Source organism: Cryptococcus neoformans (assembly GCF_000091045.1).
Source record: "Cryptococcus neoformans var. neoformans JEC21 chromosome 3 sequence".
NCBI classification, from domain to species: domain Eukaryota; kingdom Fungi; phylum Basidiomycota; class Tremellomycetes; order Tremellales; family Cryptococcaceae; genus Cryptococcus; species Cryptococcus deneoformans.
Genome location: NC_006685.1, coordinates 135,001 through 153,823, shown reverse-complemented (window position 1 = coordinate 153,823; position 18,823 = coordinate 135,001). Strand labels below are relative to the sequence as shown.

Sequence of the window (18,823 nt, the reverse complement as noted above, 5' to 3'; positions counted from 1 at the left end):
CTTAAAATGCGACTCTTGCGTGCCAGTACAAGGAACGAAGAAGACAAAACATGCACTCATGCATTTGTAATGCGTCCTGTTATTCGCTACTGGGAAAACTTAGCCTATTCACGCCGCAGGATCCTATCCATGCATATACACATAATAGGGGTAGACAAAATGCAGCTCATTGTTATTTTTTATTTCTGTTAGGGAAGCAAAGGGAGACCTGATTTCAGGGTGGAGGCTTAGGAAATGACGACAGAGAGTCTAGAACAGGCCCATAGGAATTAGTGAATTTGCTTCGCGACGCGAGTGACCTCGACAGAGACGCGTCTGTCTTTGCAACATGATAATCGCGTCTGTTGCGTTCTGAATCCTATCCTCTTCAACATCCAGCGCTCCAAGAGCAGTTTACCACCCTAAGAACAACGTAGTGAATATGCCAAGACGATCAGCTAAGTATAAAGCGACAGCACGAGCCAGAGAGCTCTATCGAATGGCGACTATCCTCAATCATAAGCAGCTCAAGACCAGTTTGTCCATTCCGTATCATGCTCTCAGGACATCTCGTTACCTCAATCGTCCGAAGAAGTATGGTCAGCTTCGTAGTAGGGATGCTGTTGCCAGAATTACAAGCATTCATGAGATACCAGATGAGGATTTCCGCCGCAAACTGCGCGTCAACCATACGGAATTTCGAAAGCTTCTCTGCCTTATCAAGGACCATCCAGTTTCGTCTCTCATGGTCCAAGAAAGCAGGCGAACCCCCTTTTACAGCTTACAGTTGCGCTCTATCGACTGGGACATTGCGGATGTGCTGCGAGCACTTTTGAGATAGGAGAGCAGTTTGGGGTGTCAGGTGAGTGCCCACGCCACACTGCATCCAGAAACATTAAACCGTTTCTTCGAGATTGATTGTTATCCATCAGAGGGCACGTCGGCCATATGGACGACTCGGGTAATCAAGGCCATCCTGTCATTGGAGCGAAATAACGTATACTGGCCAGATGAAAATGAGAGGAAGGCTATAGACAGGCACTTTGAAGAGGAGGAGGACATTCCTGATGGATGTGTGGGGATTATCGACGGCTTCCATGTTCCCTTCGCTTACAAGCCTGCTCGCCATGATGCTGTCGATTCCCTTTCATACAAAGGGCGCTACGGCTTCAATATCCTAGGAATTTGCGACCATTTGAAGAGGATTCGGTACTTCCAGTACGGTTATCCTGCTTCTGCTCACGATGCTCGTATCTTCAAGAACTGTTCTCTCTTTGAAGAGGCTAATGCCGACGCTCAGAGTAACAGAGAAGCCATGTTGCAAGGCCGAGCTGTTCATTCAGAAATGATCAGTCAAGGTGAATATCTTTTGGCAGATTCGGCATTTCCTGCTGGGGATTGGTGTGTACCGCTTTTCAAGCGTCGGAGAGGTCAGAACGACCTTGATGCGCCAGAAGTAAGTTTATTTGTCCGCATATCTCATGTATAGACCTACATGCTCATATATACAACAGGCCAAGTTCAATAAGAAGTGTTCGAGTGCCCGAGTCAAGATTGAGCATGCCTACGGAATCCTCAAAAACCGCTGGCAGAGTCTTAGGAACCTTCGCGTGAAGATTCGCAATGTCAGAGATGAAGGCGTTGCGACATGCTGGATCCGGGCCTGTGTGGTATTGCACAATCTGCTCATTGACACAGGTGATTGGTACAATCAGCTGGATGGTGACGCTGATGAACCTGATGATTACATCGACATCGAAAGGATGCAAGAAAGGATGGAGAGGGTGTTAGAGCGGCACAGGGAAGAAGAGGAGGATGAGGCACGTGATGCAAGAGATGCTTCGAATCTCACGCGAAAGAGGGTGATGGAGCGAATGCAGGAAATAGAGCGCAGGGATCTTCTATGATCATATCTGCAGGGGAGAGGAAGAGACGACTGAGAATGCATATCATAATTATAGAGAGGGAGCTCCAGGCTCAGGCCCCACCATAACTTTCGCCTCCTCCCAACTTTTCCCAGACCTCATCAGCATCTCCATCTTCCTGTTCCAACTCTCCGCCAACATCTTCATCTTTTCTGTCGCCGCATTCTCTCGTGCTATCGTCATATTCTCCTGCGCGATATTCACCATGTCTGCATGATGTTTCTCCTGCACGGAGATTTTCCGTTCTTGAACGGCCAATAGCTCCTGATGCCGCCGATCGTCGTTGCCCTCCTGCCTCATGACCAGCTCATCCATCTTGTCAATACAGTAAATTAATCATCCGATGGAACCGATATAACAGACTTCCTCTTCTTAAATAAACATAGACAGAGACAACTTCACATCAAAGAATGGCACTCGGCGGTAGCTCCTCCTCTGTTCCCTTTGAGTTGGTAACTTACCGTCTACGTACCTATTCACATGATGGCGCATATCATCACGGAGTCGCACCTGTGACTCCACCACGCTTGGGATCGTTTCCTCTACATGGGTAGCCGACCCGGTGCTACTTACGCCCTCTGCCAAATTCATCGCAACCCTCACTCGGTCCAAATCTCTGCGATACACTTTCAACCAATGCCTGAACCCAGTGGTAGTTGAAGCCCACTCATCCCTTCTTCCTCGAAATCAACCACACGTGTAGCGGTGCCACTGTCCTCGTAGAGGTCGGAAAGCACCTGAAGCTACTATAGTTTCGGGTCCTCGGTCGTTTGTCTACAATTGTTCTCGGAGCACTAGATTCGGTCGTTGGGATTGCTGAGCTCGAGAGTTTGAGAAGACTAAGCTGCTTGGCTATGCATTTTAGGTAGGCGGGAAGATGACAGGTAAAGCGGGAGACTTTTACCCATACCCCGCCATGGTGTTCTGCCATCCATCTTTCCAAGTTAGGCCGGAAGTAGACCTCTTGGACTGTACGAGCACATCTGAATGTTAGGAACGGAGGCACAATTGATGGGGGTGGGCGTAGATGTGGGGAAGGGGGTAGACGGATTGGTGGACGATGGGAAAGGAGTCAGAGAGACGGTGGTAGAGGGGGAAGTAGAGGTGCAGCAGTGGGATTGGGAGTCGATGGATGAATGATAAGGATGATGAAGAGAGCGTGATTTAGTTATTGGTGGATTAGCAAGCTCGTACAGATAAGGACACGTTGCACGAAGGCGCTGGCGGTTCTTGAACGCTTGCTTCGTGTAGAGAATGGGGCTTAGGGATATAGGATGCAAATCCTTCGACTTCTTCTTCCTTTCATTCGACGGCCCAAACACATCAAGTGGTGCAAGCCAAATGACTCTTCCCGCCAATCGCCGACCTCTGGCTGCTCCTCCACCTTTCTGCCAAAGACCAACCATCGAATCCACACAGTTGTATATGATCGAGTATCCCAATGTCTGGGATGTCACAGCCTAGCCCGAAAGCGTTTGTACAGTAGAGTACGCGAACAACGCCCTTCTCGAATTTGTCCAGGAGATTCAAACGCAGCACGCGGAGGTAGGACCATAGAAAATATCGACCTGATCGGGATTCTCAGGGCCAAATCGATCTCAAAGCATCCCGAGCATCCATACACTGTTGCTTTGTCACAAAGAACACGACTGTTCTTGGAATCAAAGACTCAGACGCATTGTTCTTTTGCTTTGCTCCTATCTTCCTCTCGTTGGTGGATTTATCTCCGGTGTTCTTCTGTTGCGCTTCTGCCTCCTTTCGGCCATTGGTAGATGTCGCCGTAGGAGATGCCGTATGTGGAGTGGTGGACGGGAATGATGAGAAATTGCAACTGAAGGAAGAAAGTGAGAGATCCTATGGAATTGCAGTTGGTGATGTGGTCCGTGGCTTGGGCTGGAGGAAGTAAACGTCTTGCAGTATGATTCCCAAGCCTGCCTGCATATGTGTCCGTCTTGGCTCTGAGACCTATTGATACATCAATCGCAGTTCGATCGCCCGAAGGATAGAAGAGCAGCGATTTACTTCATATTTGAGCTCGTCCCTATCGGGACCTACATCCCATCCATCCATCATTCTTCTGCCCAAATGCAAGACATCCACCGCAATCGTAATGTATTCCCGGCTCATGATAGAAGAGAACAAACCCCGACGCAACACTAGAGCCCAAAGCATCACGTATCTCGTACAGCTTGACGATGTCTGGCCGTTAAGATTGACCCCAGTCTTTGATAGTATGCGCCTCGTCCACGAGCATAGTTAGGACTTTGCTCGCAAGAGCGAATTTGCCAAGAACTTCTCGGACCAGATGGCTTCGCAACATCTCTGGCCCAATTGCCCATAGCTGTCCTTTCATATCGGCGAATTTTTCTTCAACATCACAGGGAGAGTCAATCTTGTCACATATTATTAGCAGCATTCCCAAGTTAAAGAGTGTGGAACCTACTTAGTCGCCTTGCATGGCTTTGGTTCCCCCAAATAGGATAGGAAATGCCTGACTGCTTGTACATCTTCATCGCTGGAAGCAGCAGGATCCAAACCATGCTTTTCCCCGACGATTGTGTCGAGCCTAGGTAGGGAGTAAGTTGTGAAGCAGGAATATGGTGAGGAATCAATAAGTGAAACGTTACGTAAACTGGACGCGTTCACGTCTCTTTTGGCCCGACAGCGACCACCTTGACTTCAGGCAACGATACAACGAACAAAGATTGACTCTTAGAACTTTGGTGGATTGGATGAGAAATAACGACACTTGATTACTGGATTATAAAGGTCGATGCAGATGGCCACCAAGTATAGAGGGCTTCCGGACATAGTACGTATTGCTTGCGAATACCCTTGCACAGAGCTCACGGATCACCCATAAACAGGATACTGCTCCAGATATCTTTGAGACTACTGATGAGCCAGAGATTGTTCTCAAGCCGGTACGCTTGTATTAGTAAAGCACCACTCATGGATATAACTAATGTCGGATCTTGTAGAGCGATGTTAGGTCAGGAGACGAGGACTCTGTTTTGAAGCCCGTGTCAGAAGACATTGACGCCGGTGGGTTACCCTCCAGGCGTAAAGCTGAGCGCGTCTTTGCTCGGGGTACAAGAAAGCCAGGTAGGTACCTGAAATTGAGCAATGCCAGAGTAGCTAATCCCGGAATTATGCAGAATTGTCCACTCTCTCCTTTAGACCTCGACTTCCACCTCTTTCACGCTATGCGTCATCATCGTCCGATACCGATGAAGAGCCACCTTTACCACGGGAGACTCCAGCAGCACGATTGAGACGGTTGAAAGCAGAGCTGGCCGAGATTGAGGCTGAAGTGGGATCATCGTCCCCTTCCAAAACCCAGTCGATATCACATGAAGGGAGCGGAGCAGGAAAGAGGAGGTCTGTTCTTCCGCCGAGGCAACCTGTGGATGTTGTGTCGGAATTGGCGAATGTGAGAGAGCGCCTTGAGCGGGTAGAAATTGATGGATTGGATGTTGGGCAGGTCGTGGCAGTGGGGATGGGACCCAGTTCTGAATGGAGAGAGAGGTTGGATAAGTTGGTAACGGCTGAGAATCGCTCTGGGAAAGGCAAAGTTGCTCAGTCTACAGCAGTGGGACAACAAGATAGCAGTCTGTCCGATATAGACAAACGACTTGCTGCGCTTGAGCAAGTGGTTGGACCGACTACTGACGGACTGGATCAAGTGTGTTTGCTTTCCTCTTTCCAATATGGCTTCCCGTTATAAGCGTTCCGACTGACACCGAATACTGTAGACATTGTCGCCTTTAGTTCCCACACTGAACAAGCATGACCATCTCCTCACTCTACTTACTCAACCTCGGCATCTCGACGCCATTTCGCGCCGTGTGAAACTATTGTTGGTTGACCTTGACAGGGCTGCTGCTGCTTCAAGGCGAACAGGTGCAGGTGGAGCGGCAATCCCCCAACAATCAAGCGAAAAAGCAGTTACAAACCTCTCCCTGACGCAAGGCGAATACACTCAACTTCAATCATTATTTTCAGTACTGCCGAGGTTGGACCCTCTCTTACCTATTCTCACTCCACTTCTTGCTCGTCTGCGATCGTTATCGGCCCTGCATTCTGAAGCGAGCGAGATCGCCGTTTCGCTTCGAGAATTGCAAAGTAGAGATAAGAAGAATGCAGAAGAAATAAACGAGCTTGATGAGGTTGTAAAAAGTGTGCAAACAGGTTTAGGTGATGCAATTGCGGCAATCAAGAAGAACTGGGAGGGCTTAGAGAAAAGGATGATGGGCTTAGAGCAAAGGTTGAAGGACATGGAGCGTCAGATATAGACCCAGCCAGAATGGAGAATATTCTGCATTGTATATGACTATACCCAATGTATATCTAAGGCCTCAAAACTTTACTCTCCACTGTCTCCTTTTTCACCGGGAATGGATAGATGCCCTCTTTCATCTCAGGCTCGCCGCTGACAACGCCCATAACTTGGTACTGCGAACCCATGCCTAAAACATCGATCAGCCTTTTAGCGCCTTTCTCAATAGCTTCGCGTCTCTCTGGTGGGGCAGTGTCAAGAAGCTTGCGGAGACGGGGTTGGAGGCCCAAGGAAATAAGAAATTGAGCTTGGGAGATGGGGCCGAGGGGTGTCGCTGTGAAAGTTGGGTTCTTCGGATTAGTCCTTGACCAACATATTTGAGAGAATCGAAACTCACCTGTACCGGTGAGCGATTCGCGGAGATACGCAAAGTCGACGTTGGCAGTTAAATCACAGTTTCCAGGGTCTTCAAACACATCCACAATCTCGTGTTTCCTGAATGCCTGTAACGAGTCGCCCACATCAGCCCTGGACATCCTCAATGTTTTGATTTGGGGTAAGAGCAATATGGGCTTACTCTGAAACTGGAAGCAAACGCCTTGTCCGCTCCGTAGTCCACCACCAGTCCGCATCCGCCGAGACCTTGATTGACGACTTGTCCTAATCGGTGCATGATCTTGTATGAATCCTGGGATACCTCGATCCGCGAGCCGGATGGGAGTTTGGCGAAGCGCGGGGAGGTTGAGGGAAGAATAGTGGAAAGGGTTGTAGGTGAGGGGGAGAGGGTAAATCGAAGACCTGAAGGCGTGGAAGAGGTGGGAAGACTAAAGGTATCGTTATTTGACTTTCAATACATTAGTCAGAGCGGTGCCACATACTTGGGAGTGTAAGATGGATCCCTGTCGATTAGAACTTCGCGCCAGCCCATGTCGGTCTTTTCGAATACGTTGATGGGCATTGCGTCGAAGAATTCGTGAGCAACAAAGAGAGTAAACTCGTCTTTCGCTAACGCTTTTCATTAGCTACAGCTTGTATAATTTATGACTGAGAAACACCTACTCTCAGGAATCTCTTCAATACTGGTGTACCAATTGAGCTTGACATCCTTGCCTTTTATCCTAGGAGTAAGAGTTTGGGATTGGACTTCTCTCATGGCTTCACTATTCTCCACCAGGTGTACGCTGTTGATTGATGCAGCGATCCCAGGAAAGTTGAATAGCGTCTAGAACGTTGTTATTTAAAAATGAAATGCATAAGGAAAGGTTACTCACTCGAAGGACGTCGTCCATGAGTGTTCCTCGACCTGGACCAAGCTCGATTATGCGCACCCGCGTGGGAGAGTCAACTTCCATCCATCTGGTCAAGAACCAAATCGCAACAAGCTCCCCAAATATCTGACTTATTTCAGGAGACGTGATGAAATCTCCTTTTTGACCAAATACGTCGCCTTTGGAATAGTATCCGTGGACGGGATGGGATAGGCAGAATTGCATGTAGCGGGATGCGGAGATCGGTCCAGTCGACTGTCTATGTGGTGAGCGTTCCTATAAAAGTGGATATAGATTAGGTATACCTTTATAGAGTCGCGGATGACTTTAGCCAGCTCGTTGGGCTTCGCAGCTGGTTTGGAGGAAGAGGATACGGCCGAATTGGACTGACATCGAAACAAGGCAGTAGACCGAACCGGGGAATTTTGAGTGATACTTTGGAGACTATTCTTGGCGAAAAGCCTCAATGAGGGTGCAACAGGTCTTGAGATGAACATCTCTGGCAATATTAATGGTTTCCGACTGGTATTTACAACAAGGAAGAAGATTAAAGGTTAAAATACCATCGCTGAAAAGCCGAAAGTGGAGGCGGTCCGTGCGCACCGAAATCTTATCGCCGTCAACATCCTCCGTCTGCATCACGCTTTTTACTCCTTCAGCCTTAGATTAGATTAAAAGAACCATTTTCATGCTCTCCAATCTGGGACTATTTGCAGCTGAAAGATGTCCCGACACGAACTGCACCCGGCCAAGGTGTTTCTTCTCTCATGACCCCACGATATCAGGTCCATCTCAATCTCAAGTTCCAATCGGTATTCGAGAACCAGCGAATAGAAAACCTCCTACAGCTGTAAAAAGGAAAGTGGGCGAGAGTAGCGGCGCACCAATTGTGAGGGAGATGAAGAAGCAAAATGTGACAAGGAACCCGAAACCTGTAGCTCCATCATCGACCACTCCTGTAAGGTCAGCACCCGCCCCGACAAAGACTGTAGTATCAGGAGGAGCAAACTCTAGTAGTACCGATTACAGTAGACCACCTATGCTCCCATATGGTATCAAACTATCTCCCCAACCCCGAACAGATCGTCAAAAAGCTTGTGCGTATGAGCCGTCTTGAGCTTTTGGAGACTAGCACTAATGCTTCTTTTGTACTAGTGGGAACACTCCACACCCAATTCGTCAAACTATACTCTCAGATCCTACATTTCTCTCCCTCCCTCGCACATGATTCTTCCTTGGCACAAGAAGCGGAAATATCCTCTTCGTCAACGTCTCTGCGAGCGTACAAAACTGCCATCCACCATGCAGCCGTGGCGATCTCTCGCCGACCACCTCCTACCAGTATACCACACCCCTCAATAGGGACAGTGAAAGAATCACGAGTCGCAATGGAGAAGGCCGAAAAAGAAAAGGCCAGCAAGCTGACGAGAAATAGAGTGGAGAGGTATTGTATGAAGAAGGAGGACTTTGAGAAATGGGGATACCCCGATCCAAGTGGTGAGGGATTGACGGGTAGAGGAGTTGAGACGAAACCAGACGGAGAAGGGGAAACGCATGACTGCGATAGATGCAAAGTGTCATTTATCGTCTCGTCAAAAAACCTTGAACGAAGATTTGGAGAGTGTCGATATCACTATGGTCGGACTGCCCCTGAAAGGGTAGAAGGTCGAAGAAAATGGATATATTCATGTTGCGGCAAGGAGAGAGGGGAACAAGGGTGTGAGGAAGGAGTACATGTGTTCAAAGATGGAGAGGATGATAAGGAGCTGGCGAAGAGGGTGGCGTATAAAACAGTGAGGATGTGTTTGGAAGAAGCGAAAGCGTCAGGGAAGAATGTTGTGGGCGAAGGGTATGGTGTGGTAGCGATGGATTGTGAGATGATCTGTGAGTCTACAACCTTCCAGAGCGTAGCTTGTCTGACAACATACCCAGTTACTACGGCTGGCTTATCGCTAGGCCGGGTGACAGTAGTGGATGAGAACGGATATACACTTCTGGATGAGCTAGTACGCCAAAAAGTGCCCATTTTGTGGGTTCCAATACACTAATCCCGTAATATGACTCTGTGCTGAATGATCTGCAGAGATATCAACACACGCTTCTCAGGTATCTCTCCAGGCCAACTTGATAATGCTATCATGGACCTTGACGGGGTCAGGGCCGCAGTCTGCATGTTTATCGGTCCCGAGACCATCATCGTCGGTCATGGGTAAGCCTTATAATTTGTTCTTTCATGGTTGCTTCTAGACTAATTTTATTCCCCAGTCTCGAAAACGATCTACGCGCTTTGAGGCTGCTGCACGACCAGGTCATCGATACAGCCATCGTCTTTCCACACGATAAAGGTGCACCCTATCGACGCGCCCTTCGTGACATGTGCGTGGTTTGTACATCACGCGTAATTTGGAAGCTGATTGATTAATAGTGTCAAGGAGAAACTTGGCTACTTTATTCAAGATCGAACTTCAGACAAAGGCCATAACTCTGTGGAGGATGCGAAAGCGACGCTTGATGTGTTAAAATGGAAAGTCAGAGAGGATAATGAGGACTGAGACAATGTATGTAATTTGCATGACAGTGCAGATACCCTCTGCTTGTAATTATGTACTGAACGATAATAAGATCTTCAGCGCTATAAGCTTGCTCGGACGCCGACGCCTTGGCCGTTGTATGCCATCCGCGAGCACTTTTTCACATGAACCGACCCATCCCTGTCAGCTCTCTTTGGACTCGACCTGCACATTGCCTTTCTTTGCATTGAAGTGTACTGAGTTTTGGTCGTTTGATGACGTTCACTATCAAGACGCCAAGGAAACCTGTAGAAATCTAATAGGAAGGGCCAAAGGAGACTTGGGCGGAAGATATGGTTACATATAATGTCCAAGAAATGAACAGTTCATGCAGGGCAGTTCGACAGTTCATCCTATTCTACCATCATCACCATCTGCGGCCGGAACCAAGCTAAGGACCCTTGATTGCAGTAATCTTCCACAACATCTTCTTGCAATCACGCTACCGACTTCACACTTCACATAGTCTCACGCAATATAATACGCTCCATCAGAGAAGCTCAAGTAACAAGACAGCGAAATAACGAAATAATCGATCGACCTTCGGCTATTATTTTTCTGAACACAGCGCACAGACAAATGCACTCAAAATTTCTCACAATATCACAACAGAACAATTAAACCCAAGGATCCATCACATCTGATCGGAATATGCAAGTTCGAGACCTTTTGCCGCAGAGAAAGCCATAAATGCACTGCAAACTACTGCCTACGCACTGCTCACCCCTCCCCGAGGCCGTAGAAGCAAAAGTCTAGTACGGAAGAGATTGGGGTCTGCCATTGATCCCTTTGGCCGTTGGGGGCGTTTGGCTGTGATGCTAAGACAGAAGTTTTTTGACATGTTGTCGGCCGAGGTCCAATGGGAAATCGAAGGTTGGAAAATCATTCAAAAATGGGAAATAGAATGGTCTGGACGAGGCGAGAAGTGTGGATGGGTTGGTCAGACTAGCATAAGAAGTTTTGAAGAATTTCTCTCTCAACAAGGTATATAAGTAGGGCATTCTCTTTTTGTCGTGCCCCATCACATTCTCACAAGCTACGGTTTCCAAAACAACCATCTCACAATCGACAAATCATCGACACGGCAACAAACCCATATACGATGATATTTGTCAAGCATCGATCCCCCGTCTCTCCTCTCCTCCTGGTACTCCTTTTACTTCTAGTCCTCGCCTTCGTGACATTACCAGCCGACGCGGCTCTTACGCCGGTATACATGCACTATTACTGCAGGCAGCAATGTGAACAACGTTTCAAGCTGTGTGTCATGGGTGCCAGTGAGTCGCCTTTCCTTTCCCAACCTTGTATTTTGTTGGGTCTCTCTTATTTTCATGTCTCTGTGTCATATTCTCATGAGTGACTTGTGTCAGCGCTAGTTCTCATGGACCTTGACCATGGGATTATTTCTTTTGAAGGCGGCATAAAAAGTGTCATCCGGCCTGAAATGGACTTTGCGGTACTTACACCACCGTTCAGAACGTGCAATACACCCATGTTTCACACACTTTATTGCATTTTTCTCGTGATTATGTGTTGTTGAATTGTCTAGTGGACCTAAGGGGGTTAAATAGCTAACCTATCGACTCACAGTCTCTGGCCCCAAGCTGGCATCTTGCTATTCCATTCGCGGCGTCTGCTATATGCGGTGCTAGAAGTCATCAGCACATCCTCATCTTGCCCTCACCCTTATCATACAATTCCCATGTTCGTATCTGCCACGACTGCGCATCTCAACACATCACAACACCATCAGCTGTCAGTAAGGTTTCATTCACTAAACCACAACACTTTCGATTCACATATAGAGTATAGATCAACATAGATTATATAGATTTCCTGCTTCTTTCTATCAGCCTTGTCAACATCAACGGACAATACGTCTCACCTAACAAACAAGGCGACGAGGCATTCTTAACAATGTCATGATAATATTTCTTAATTAGCAATTCAATCACCGGGCATTCTTCTGTCCCAGCAGACTATATAAATCTTTTAAATATCTTTTGATGATGCAATTTGGCGATGAGGTTATGAGTAGAAAGTATGCATGGTCACGACTTAGATCGGTTACTTATATGTTCGGGGATGATGGGGGGAAATTTAAAGCTATACGGTAATCGGTCAGTCGGGATGATGACGAACCCTATACAGTTTTGAGGCCCTTCTCCTCGGCGTCTTGTTTCGATGAAAAATGATGAATGATGGGATGTCAATTGCTGCTGGTCTTCCGTTACATGTTTTAACGGTTGATAATGAACAATTTCTTTGAAGCTTACGACCCCTGGCTTCTGGTTGTCAGTAGCATACGCGGATGCGAGATGGTGACTGTATGGTACGGTACCACACCTATACACTACCTCCTTGTTATGGACGGTCATATCACCACCCGCAGATTTCAGATAGTGACGGAAGGATAGCGATAGGCTGCGATGATTTACTCACAATGATCTGCGGTATCATTTATGCCACTATTCGACTTGTCACTTTTGCATTATCCATGTCGTGCGCAGGTAACGAATGGCGGCTCATTGGGAGATCCCTTCGTCTATCAATGGTATGACCGCTATGCCTGCAAGTTTGAGCTTTTATGCGCCTGGCAAAGTCAAATATTTTGACTATGAATGAACGCATCCACTGACCACCTGATTGTACGCACGTATTCAAACATTCCATCTTGCCCACTCAGACTTCTTTTCCTGGCGGTACTCATTCTCTTCACTTCACTTTCAACAGTGACGGCCTGGGGTCCTGTCGCTGTTTGTCAGGCACAGTGTAATGCGGCTCCGGCGTATTTAGGCTGCACCGGCGTTTATGATGGGTCACGAGCTCAAAGCATTTGAGAATCGCCATGTGGGATTTGACAGAGCTGCAAGATATGTTCACATATGTAACATCACCTCGAGAATTTTCTTTGCCCAATGTGTCTGAGCCACTGGGAGAAATGAGGGGATGACTGAGAAGCTGTATTATGCTACACAGTATAATCATCGCCCGATCAGAAAGAGAAGCATTCGTACAATCATCACATTTCTTTTCCAGATAATAATCCACAATTCGTATTGAGATGTCTCGTTGTCCAATTACGCCACACCCACTAGGAGTAAGAGCTAGGCGTACTCAAGACACGCTGCGTTGTGCAGGTTTCGCTCTCAAACACCATTGGCCGTATCTTTTCCTCACCAATCGGGTGATTGGCATGAATGACGGTGAGAGACAGCGAAGCTATCGGGGTAGCATGGCGTCATCGTCGGGTGTAGATGAGAAAGGAAAAAAAAAAGAGAGGACCGATTTTCGCTCGGATCGTTTTGTTGTGCTCGTTCAGTATTTTCGACGAAACTCTTTAATTACTTATAAATATTAAATTTATTAAGTCTCAAAGTGACGTGGACTTTAAAAAAATCCATTGCGTCATCAAATGATGATATAATTTGCCTTGGCCGATATCATCATGTTTTTTGTACTACTTCCGGCCGGCGACGAGGATTGTGGGAGACTTGATATCGATTTGATGCTTCATGGTTGATAACAGTAGACTTGAATGTTTGCTCGGAATCTGTTTTCATACAAGGATCCGTTTTATTTGCACTGCAGTCGAGTCAGCGCCATGTCTCAAGCTTCATCACGCCAATAGTCATCGCTTTGGAGGAACAATCCCCTTCCCCCATCACTGTCGGCACTCGAAAGGCCAGATCTTGATCTGCCAACGGTGCCAAAGGATCCTCTAAACGTCTCTCAAAAATTTGGGACCTGGAGCGTGGGGGCTGAGACAAAGCGACAAACCCTCGTGGCTTGCGTTGCGTCAATGTTGAAAAGCAAACTATTCATTTCAAAATGAAGAGACCCCGATTTCGTGTTCGAAAGGCTTTTCGAAAGCCCAAGATGCCAACGGTCGCAGAGGCCAGAGACACATGGCAGAAACTAAAGTGTCACTTCAACTTCTTCAGAATACATTTGCTCGTCTTCACCTTCATCCCTAGTGAGTGCTGTACTTAGTCTACGTCTGCGCATTTGCTGATAAAGGTGTTCGATAGTCATCGCCGCATGTATCTTCTACGCGGCCAATGGGTCAGCAAGTGGTAATGCGAACAGTGGCCTGACAGGCCGTCAAAAGGTTACCTTTATTGACAGCTTGTTCCTATGCTTTTCAGCTATGACGTACGTTCGTTTTATATGCTCCAAAGACATACAGCTTATCAGATGGCCTTGAAGAACAACCGGCCTCTGCACAGTAAAGTGAGCGCTCAGATTTTGAGACGTAATGGGACGCCTTTGACAAATGTCGTTGTACAGCTTATCGGCCCTTCACCCGTTCCAGCAAGTAATCTTGTTTTTTCTCTTTATCGTCGGCGACTACTCTTTTGTCTCTCTTATCATGGTTCTGGTACGCAAGCATTATTTTCGGACTCACTGCGAACAGCTCCTTATCAACGACCTTTTCCGACGAATTCCCACAATATCATACGACACTGGGGCACAAGGCGGTCTTAATTACAGCTCGAAAAGTTTCAAGTCAACCATCAAAAAATTGCGAGGCAAGAATATCGCAATTTCGGGACCTATCGATGGTCATAAAATGGACAATTTTGCAGAAGATGGTCTTGTCACCGCTGGGGATCAAGAACAGCATATGATGACTGATTCGCCTGTGGATATGACGTTTGAAGAGCGAGGAAGACGAGAGCGAGCAGAAGCTTCAGAAATTCCGGCTGACAACCAGACTCCTGGTCCACGTGTACCCTCGACTCTTGGGAAATCTACAGCTGCCTTACTCAATCCTGCCAATGCAGCGCCTCCTCCAGCCACAAGTTCAGCTCAAGCCGAAGATCATCGATCTCCTTTTGTCGATCCTCTGTTCCAAGCTCGTCAGCGGTTGAGAACTCAGACCCGCGCCAAGAGTATCAGCGCAGCTCAACATGGTCGATCTACCTCTGATCACCGCCCAACTCCTCCACACGTTACCTCAGACGTACCGAATCATATGGGAGGGGGTGCTATCCCTCCAAAACGCAAAAACAATGTACATATTAAAGACTATTCCCATCATGACCAATCTCAACACCCCCATCTGCACACCGCTGCTCAAATTGTGACTCACCATACTATTGACCCCACTCGCGGTCTGCCCATACCTTTCGGCCATAAAAATACTGGCTACGGCGGGTTTCCCAGTCTTTTACACATTTTCCACCATTTTCTACCCGAAAGAGCCAAACAGAGACTCTACAGACCGGTTCGTCGAGTAGGCATTGTGATGCATCCAACTTATGCTCATGAGTTTGAAAATGGGCACGCCGGTCACGAGGAAAGCTGGAGTGAAGCGATAAGAGGGTCGGTAGCAAAGTGGATGCCAGAAGGATTGCAGGGACTTGTGATTGGAAGGAACTCACGGTTCTGGACAGAAGAGCTCGATGATGAAGAATTGGAGCAAATTGGTGGTGTAGAGTATAGAGCTCTTAAACTCTTGAGCTCCATCGTATCGTCAGTATGTACCATGATGACGATTATTACGTTGCATCAGTTGATTTTCGGAATAGTACATATTTCTCTACCAGATGATCCCCTTTGCGATACTTAGTATCTATTTCGCCAAGGTGGATTACTGGAACTCTGCATTGCTCGAAACAGCTGGCGAACAAGCTGGTACTGTCAACAAGACATGGTTCTCGCTCTTCTTATCTGCTTCCGCTTATACTGGATGTGGTATGGTGTGAGTGTACTTCCCATGTTATGCTCATCAGTTGACGCTGAATTTTGCATTCAATGTAGATTAACAGACGAAGGGCTTGTGCCTTTCCAGACCTGTTATCTCATGATCTATGTCCTCATAGTGGCATTATTAGTAGGCAATCATGCTCTGCCAATTATGCTGCGATTTATTATCTGGATTGGAACAAAGATCACCAGGAAGGGAGTGAAGCATGAGTCATTGCACTTTCTTTTAGATCACCCTCGGCGGTAAGCATGTCCTTTTTGTGCTGTGTAAATTAGATGACTTACTTCCGAATTGCAGCTGCTTCTTATACCTGTTTCCAAGCCATCAAACTTGGTACTTACTTTTTATCCTTCTGGCGTTCACGTGAGTCCATTGCACTAAATCAGACGTCCTTTCTGACTTCTTCTAGGGTTGTTGAGCTTTTCTCCTTCCTTGTTCTCAACATTGGTCTTCCTGTCGTTGATTCGCTTGGTGGCTGGGAACGATTCTCGGATGGATTATTGCAAAGTCTGAGCGTGCGGGCATCTGGATTCGGGATTATCACAATCTCTGATATGGCACCTTCGGTGCTCTTCTTGTACATTGTATGTTCTCTTTCGGTGTGGGAAGAGTGCCATGACTGACGCACTGACCCTGTCAAGATTTTTATGTATGTGGCTATATATCGTGAGTTCCTGCTTGACATAGCTCCTATGCATCTGTTAGTTGCTGATTAGTATTAAAGCTATTGCCATGTCTGTCAGATCTACAAATGTGTACGAAGAGCGGGGTAGGTTTCTGTCATCATCCTTAACAACTAATCTCATACTGATATCCCACAGCGCTCGGACTGTACGAACATGATGATCCCGATACGTCAGGTCAAGATGAACCGCAATTTAAAGGTCACCGTCGAGAAGTCTTCAGGTGGGTTTGATTTGCCTGTCTGTCTTTGCAAAGGGAACGTCTCTGATATCGGCCTCACGCAGTAAATATTTGATGTGGCACATGCGCCGTCAACTAGCGTTTGATGTTTGGCCTTTGGCATTAGCCGTCCTTACGATTTCTATGCTTGAGCGAGGGAAACTTTTGGACCCACAGAAGTGTGTCATTTGCTATAACCTGTCGCTGTCAGTTCTGCTCAGGAAAAACGGCTGAGACAATGTTCAGGAGCTCCTGGTTTACTATATTCAGGATCATTTTCGAATGTACAAGTGGTTACGGTACTATCGGTCTCACTCTCGGAACTCCCAACAACAATTATGCATTCTCGGGCGAGTTTGGTACTGCTTCAAAATTGGTCATGATAGTTATCATGTTGCGAGGGAGACATCGTGGGTTGCCTGTAGCTATTGATAGGTGCGTGACTACGTTTATATGAGGTCAAAACTTTATCCGCTAATATACCATCCATTTTCAGGGCAATTTTGCTTCCTCGAGAGTATTCCCGCATCGTCAAACCCTCCGAAGGCTTACAACCAACGCTATCTCACTCCGATCCATTTACCCGTGCATCGAATGAAGATGATAGATCGAGACCGATAGAAATGGAACTTGAAGGTGGGTTTGGTGAAAGGGATCTGCCAGAAAAGTTAGCGAAAAAGCGAGAACTGAAGAAGGACGGTGCTGGTGCAGCAGAGGCTGATAGACAAGGATAATTAATTGTTCTGAGCTAGAAAATCCTTCTTGGGTAACTTACGCGACCTTTTGGGCTGTACACAGTCGTTCAAAGTTCCACATATATCTACGTCGTTGATATCGCATATTGTTGGAGCAGTGCCGCTTTGCATAAAATGCCACGTTCCAACTCCGGAAATATCAGCAGAATAATAGTGTACAACAATTCATTGTGGTTTTCAACTATATACTGCTGCTTTAACCGTCGCATAACGCTTTTTTTCCCAGATAAACTGCTCTCGACTTGGTAAACCCTCGCTTAAGCTGATGTGTCCTTCTTCCTCAAGCACATCTGTCAACCCTTCACCTTGCTCATTCCACATTAGCGCTGAACGTTCACCTTCTTGCTCGTCATCATCTAGGTTTCCAGTATCTTCATCATACAACAAGCAGAAATGATATCTGTCCCGTATGGCTAAAGACCTGCCATCGGGTGACCAGTGAATATCAAGCGCCGAAAATTCTGCCCCTTAGGTGCATTGAAGTGAGTTTGCCTTCTGAAATATCGTTTATGAGACTTACGAGTGGGGATGCCCACACCTTCCATCATACCACCTGTGGCAACATCGATTTCTCTATCGCATTCAAAACTGCCGCCGCTCTCTTCTTCAATCCATCCACTCTCTCGATCCCAAAAGTAAACCCCTCCACCTCTTGTGACTACACTAAGTTTGCTCTTCACTGGACTCCATTTGGCTTTCTTAATCTCTCTGGAGAAAATAGAACTGACAATGTGGGCTATGGTAGGCTGTTCGGATGTGGGTGTGGGGAGGAAGCTGTAAATGTGTACAACGTTTGGTTGACTATCAAGGCGGATGAGGAGAAGAGTAGCTTCCCGATCGAAAGTGAGTTGTGATATACCCATACGAGGGTATGGCTTAGTGATATCAGGGCGGAGAGCAGGGAAAGTAACGGGATGTGGCTGTCGGTCGACTAAAGAACGTTAAGAGACCTTCTTGAAATGCAAATGTCGGTTACTCACATTGTACGATGCCCCGCCCTCTGGTATCTCTTAACCAATCGTTTGGCTCTCTCCAGACAGCCTAGGAGAGAGAGCCAGGTAAGCGCCAAAATAAATACCATCAATAAATTAACCCACTGCAGTTTTATTGGCTCTGGTGCCGCAAGTTATCACACAAACACATCTCCATCCATCACTTTCAACTATCCTGACCTTCCCATCCCATCCACCGACAGCTATCCAACGTCCTCCTGGTGCCCAAGCAAGGGTGCGAAGACCAAGACCTGGTGTTTCATTTGGTGCAAGGGAAAAGGCTGGGGACGAGGGATTGAGGTGAGTTAGGTGAGGTCCTATAGCGGAATGGATATGAAGGGAATACTTCTTCGGAGTTAGCAGGGTTGGATCATGCAGATGAATATGACCTACAGATAGAGGTAAGTCCCATGCTGCAATATATTTGCCACAAGGGCTC

General features: G+C 47.1%; 6 protein-coding genes and 1 pseudogene across 6 annotated transcripts in view; 4 read left to right on the top strand and 3 right to left on the bottom strand.

Moving 5' to 3' along the window:
• Positions 1-368: 368 nt before the first annotated feature.
• Positions 369-1,926, top strand: CNC00540 (conserved hypothetical protein). Its single transcript, XM_569343.2, has 3 exons — positions 369-796; positions 914-1,435; positions 1,494-1,926. Exons 1-3 carry the CDS (start codon positions 422-424, stop codon positions 1,884-1,886), a joined length of 1,290 nt encoding a protein of 429 aa, XP_569343.1. The 5' UTR covers positions 369-421; the 3' UTR covers positions 1,887-1,926.
• CNC00530 lies at positions 1,911-4,468 on the bottom strand (annotated as a pseudogene).
• A 130-nt stretch (positions 4,469-4,598) lies between these two features.
• CNC00520 (hypothetical protein) lies at positions 4,599-6,713 on the top strand. Its single transcript, XM_569342.2, has 5 exons — positions 4,599-4,716; positions 4,772-4,828; positions 4,886-5,009; positions 5,063-5,589; positions 5,660-6,713. The coding sequence occupies exons 1-5, from the start codon at positions 4,678-4,680 to the stop codon at positions 6,197-6,199; spliced, it is 1,287 nt and encodes a 428-aa protein (XP_569342.1). The 5' UTR covers positions 4,599-4,677; the 3' UTR covers positions 6,200-6,713.
• CNC00510 (conserved hypothetical protein) lies at positions 6,223-7,983 on the bottom strand. The gene is made up of 7 exons (XM_569341.2): positions 7,757-7,983; positions 7,455-7,706; positions 7,243-7,405; positions 7,062-7,188; positions 6,761-7,007; positions 6,581-6,686; positions 6,223-6,517 (listed from the first exon to the last, which is right to left on the bottom strand). Exons 1-7 carry the CDS (start codon positions 7,946-7,948, stop codon positions 6,255-6,257), a joined length of 1,350 nt encoding a protein of 449 aa, XP_569341.1. The 5' UTR covers positions 7,949-7,983; the 3' UTR covers positions 6,223-6,254.
• Positions 7,984-8,100: 117 nt separating this feature from the next.
• On the top strand, positions 8,101-10,339 carry CNC00500 (3'-5' exonuclease, putative). The gene is made up of 7 exons (XM_569340.1): positions 8,101-8,548; positions 8,607-9,335; positions 9,384-9,480; positions 9,535-9,660; positions 9,717-9,827; positions 9,877-10,009; positions 10,074-10,339. The coding sequence occupies exons 1-6, from the start codon at positions 8,140-8,142 to the stop codon at positions 10,001-10,003; spliced, it is 1,599 nt and encodes a 532-aa protein (XP_569340.1). The 5' UTR covers positions 8,101-8,139; the 3' UTR covers positions 10,004-10,009; positions 10,074-10,339.
• A 3,153-nt stretch (positions 10,340-13,492) lies between these two features.
• Positions 13,493-17,543, top strand: CNC00490 (potassium ion transporter, putative). The gene is made up of 15 exons (XM_024656658.1): positions 13,493-13,997; positions 14,053-14,176; positions 14,231-14,254; positions 14,312-15,503; positions 15,556-15,728; positions 15,788-15,976; positions 16,032-16,097; positions 16,144-16,318; positions 16,376-16,400; positions 16,459-16,503; positions 16,556-16,640; positions 16,703-16,816; positions 16,887-17,072; positions 17,134-17,273; positions 17,352-17,543. The coding sequence occupies exons 1-15, from the start codon at positions 13,853-13,855 to the stop codon at positions 17,369-17,371; spliced, it is 2,703 nt and encodes a 900-aa protein (XP_024512326.1). The 5' UTR covers positions 13,493-13,852; the 3' UTR covers positions 17,372-17,543.
• Positions 17,544-17,569: 26 nt separating this feature from the next.
• CNC00480 (conserved hypothetical protein) overlaps positions 17,570-18,823 on the bottom strand; it is a gene marked incomplete at its 3' end in the record, with an annotated part of 2,149 nt that continues 895 nt past the window's right edge. Inside the window, exons 4-8 of the mRNA XM_569338.1 lie at positions 18,778-18,823; positions 18,490-18,729; positions 18,373-18,433; positions 17,913-18,323; positions 17,570-17,859 (exon numbers count right to left, since the gene is read on the bottom strand). The exon at positions 18,778-18,823 is cut by the window's right edge and continues 41 nt beyond it. Of these exons, the coding sequence (XP_569338.1) occupies positions 17,570-17,859; positions 17,913-18,323; positions 18,373-18,433; positions 18,490-18,729; positions 18,778-18,823 (1,048 nt within the window). The remainder of the gene's footprint in view (positions 17,860-17,912; positions 18,324-18,372; positions 18,434-18,489; positions 18,730-18,777) is intronic.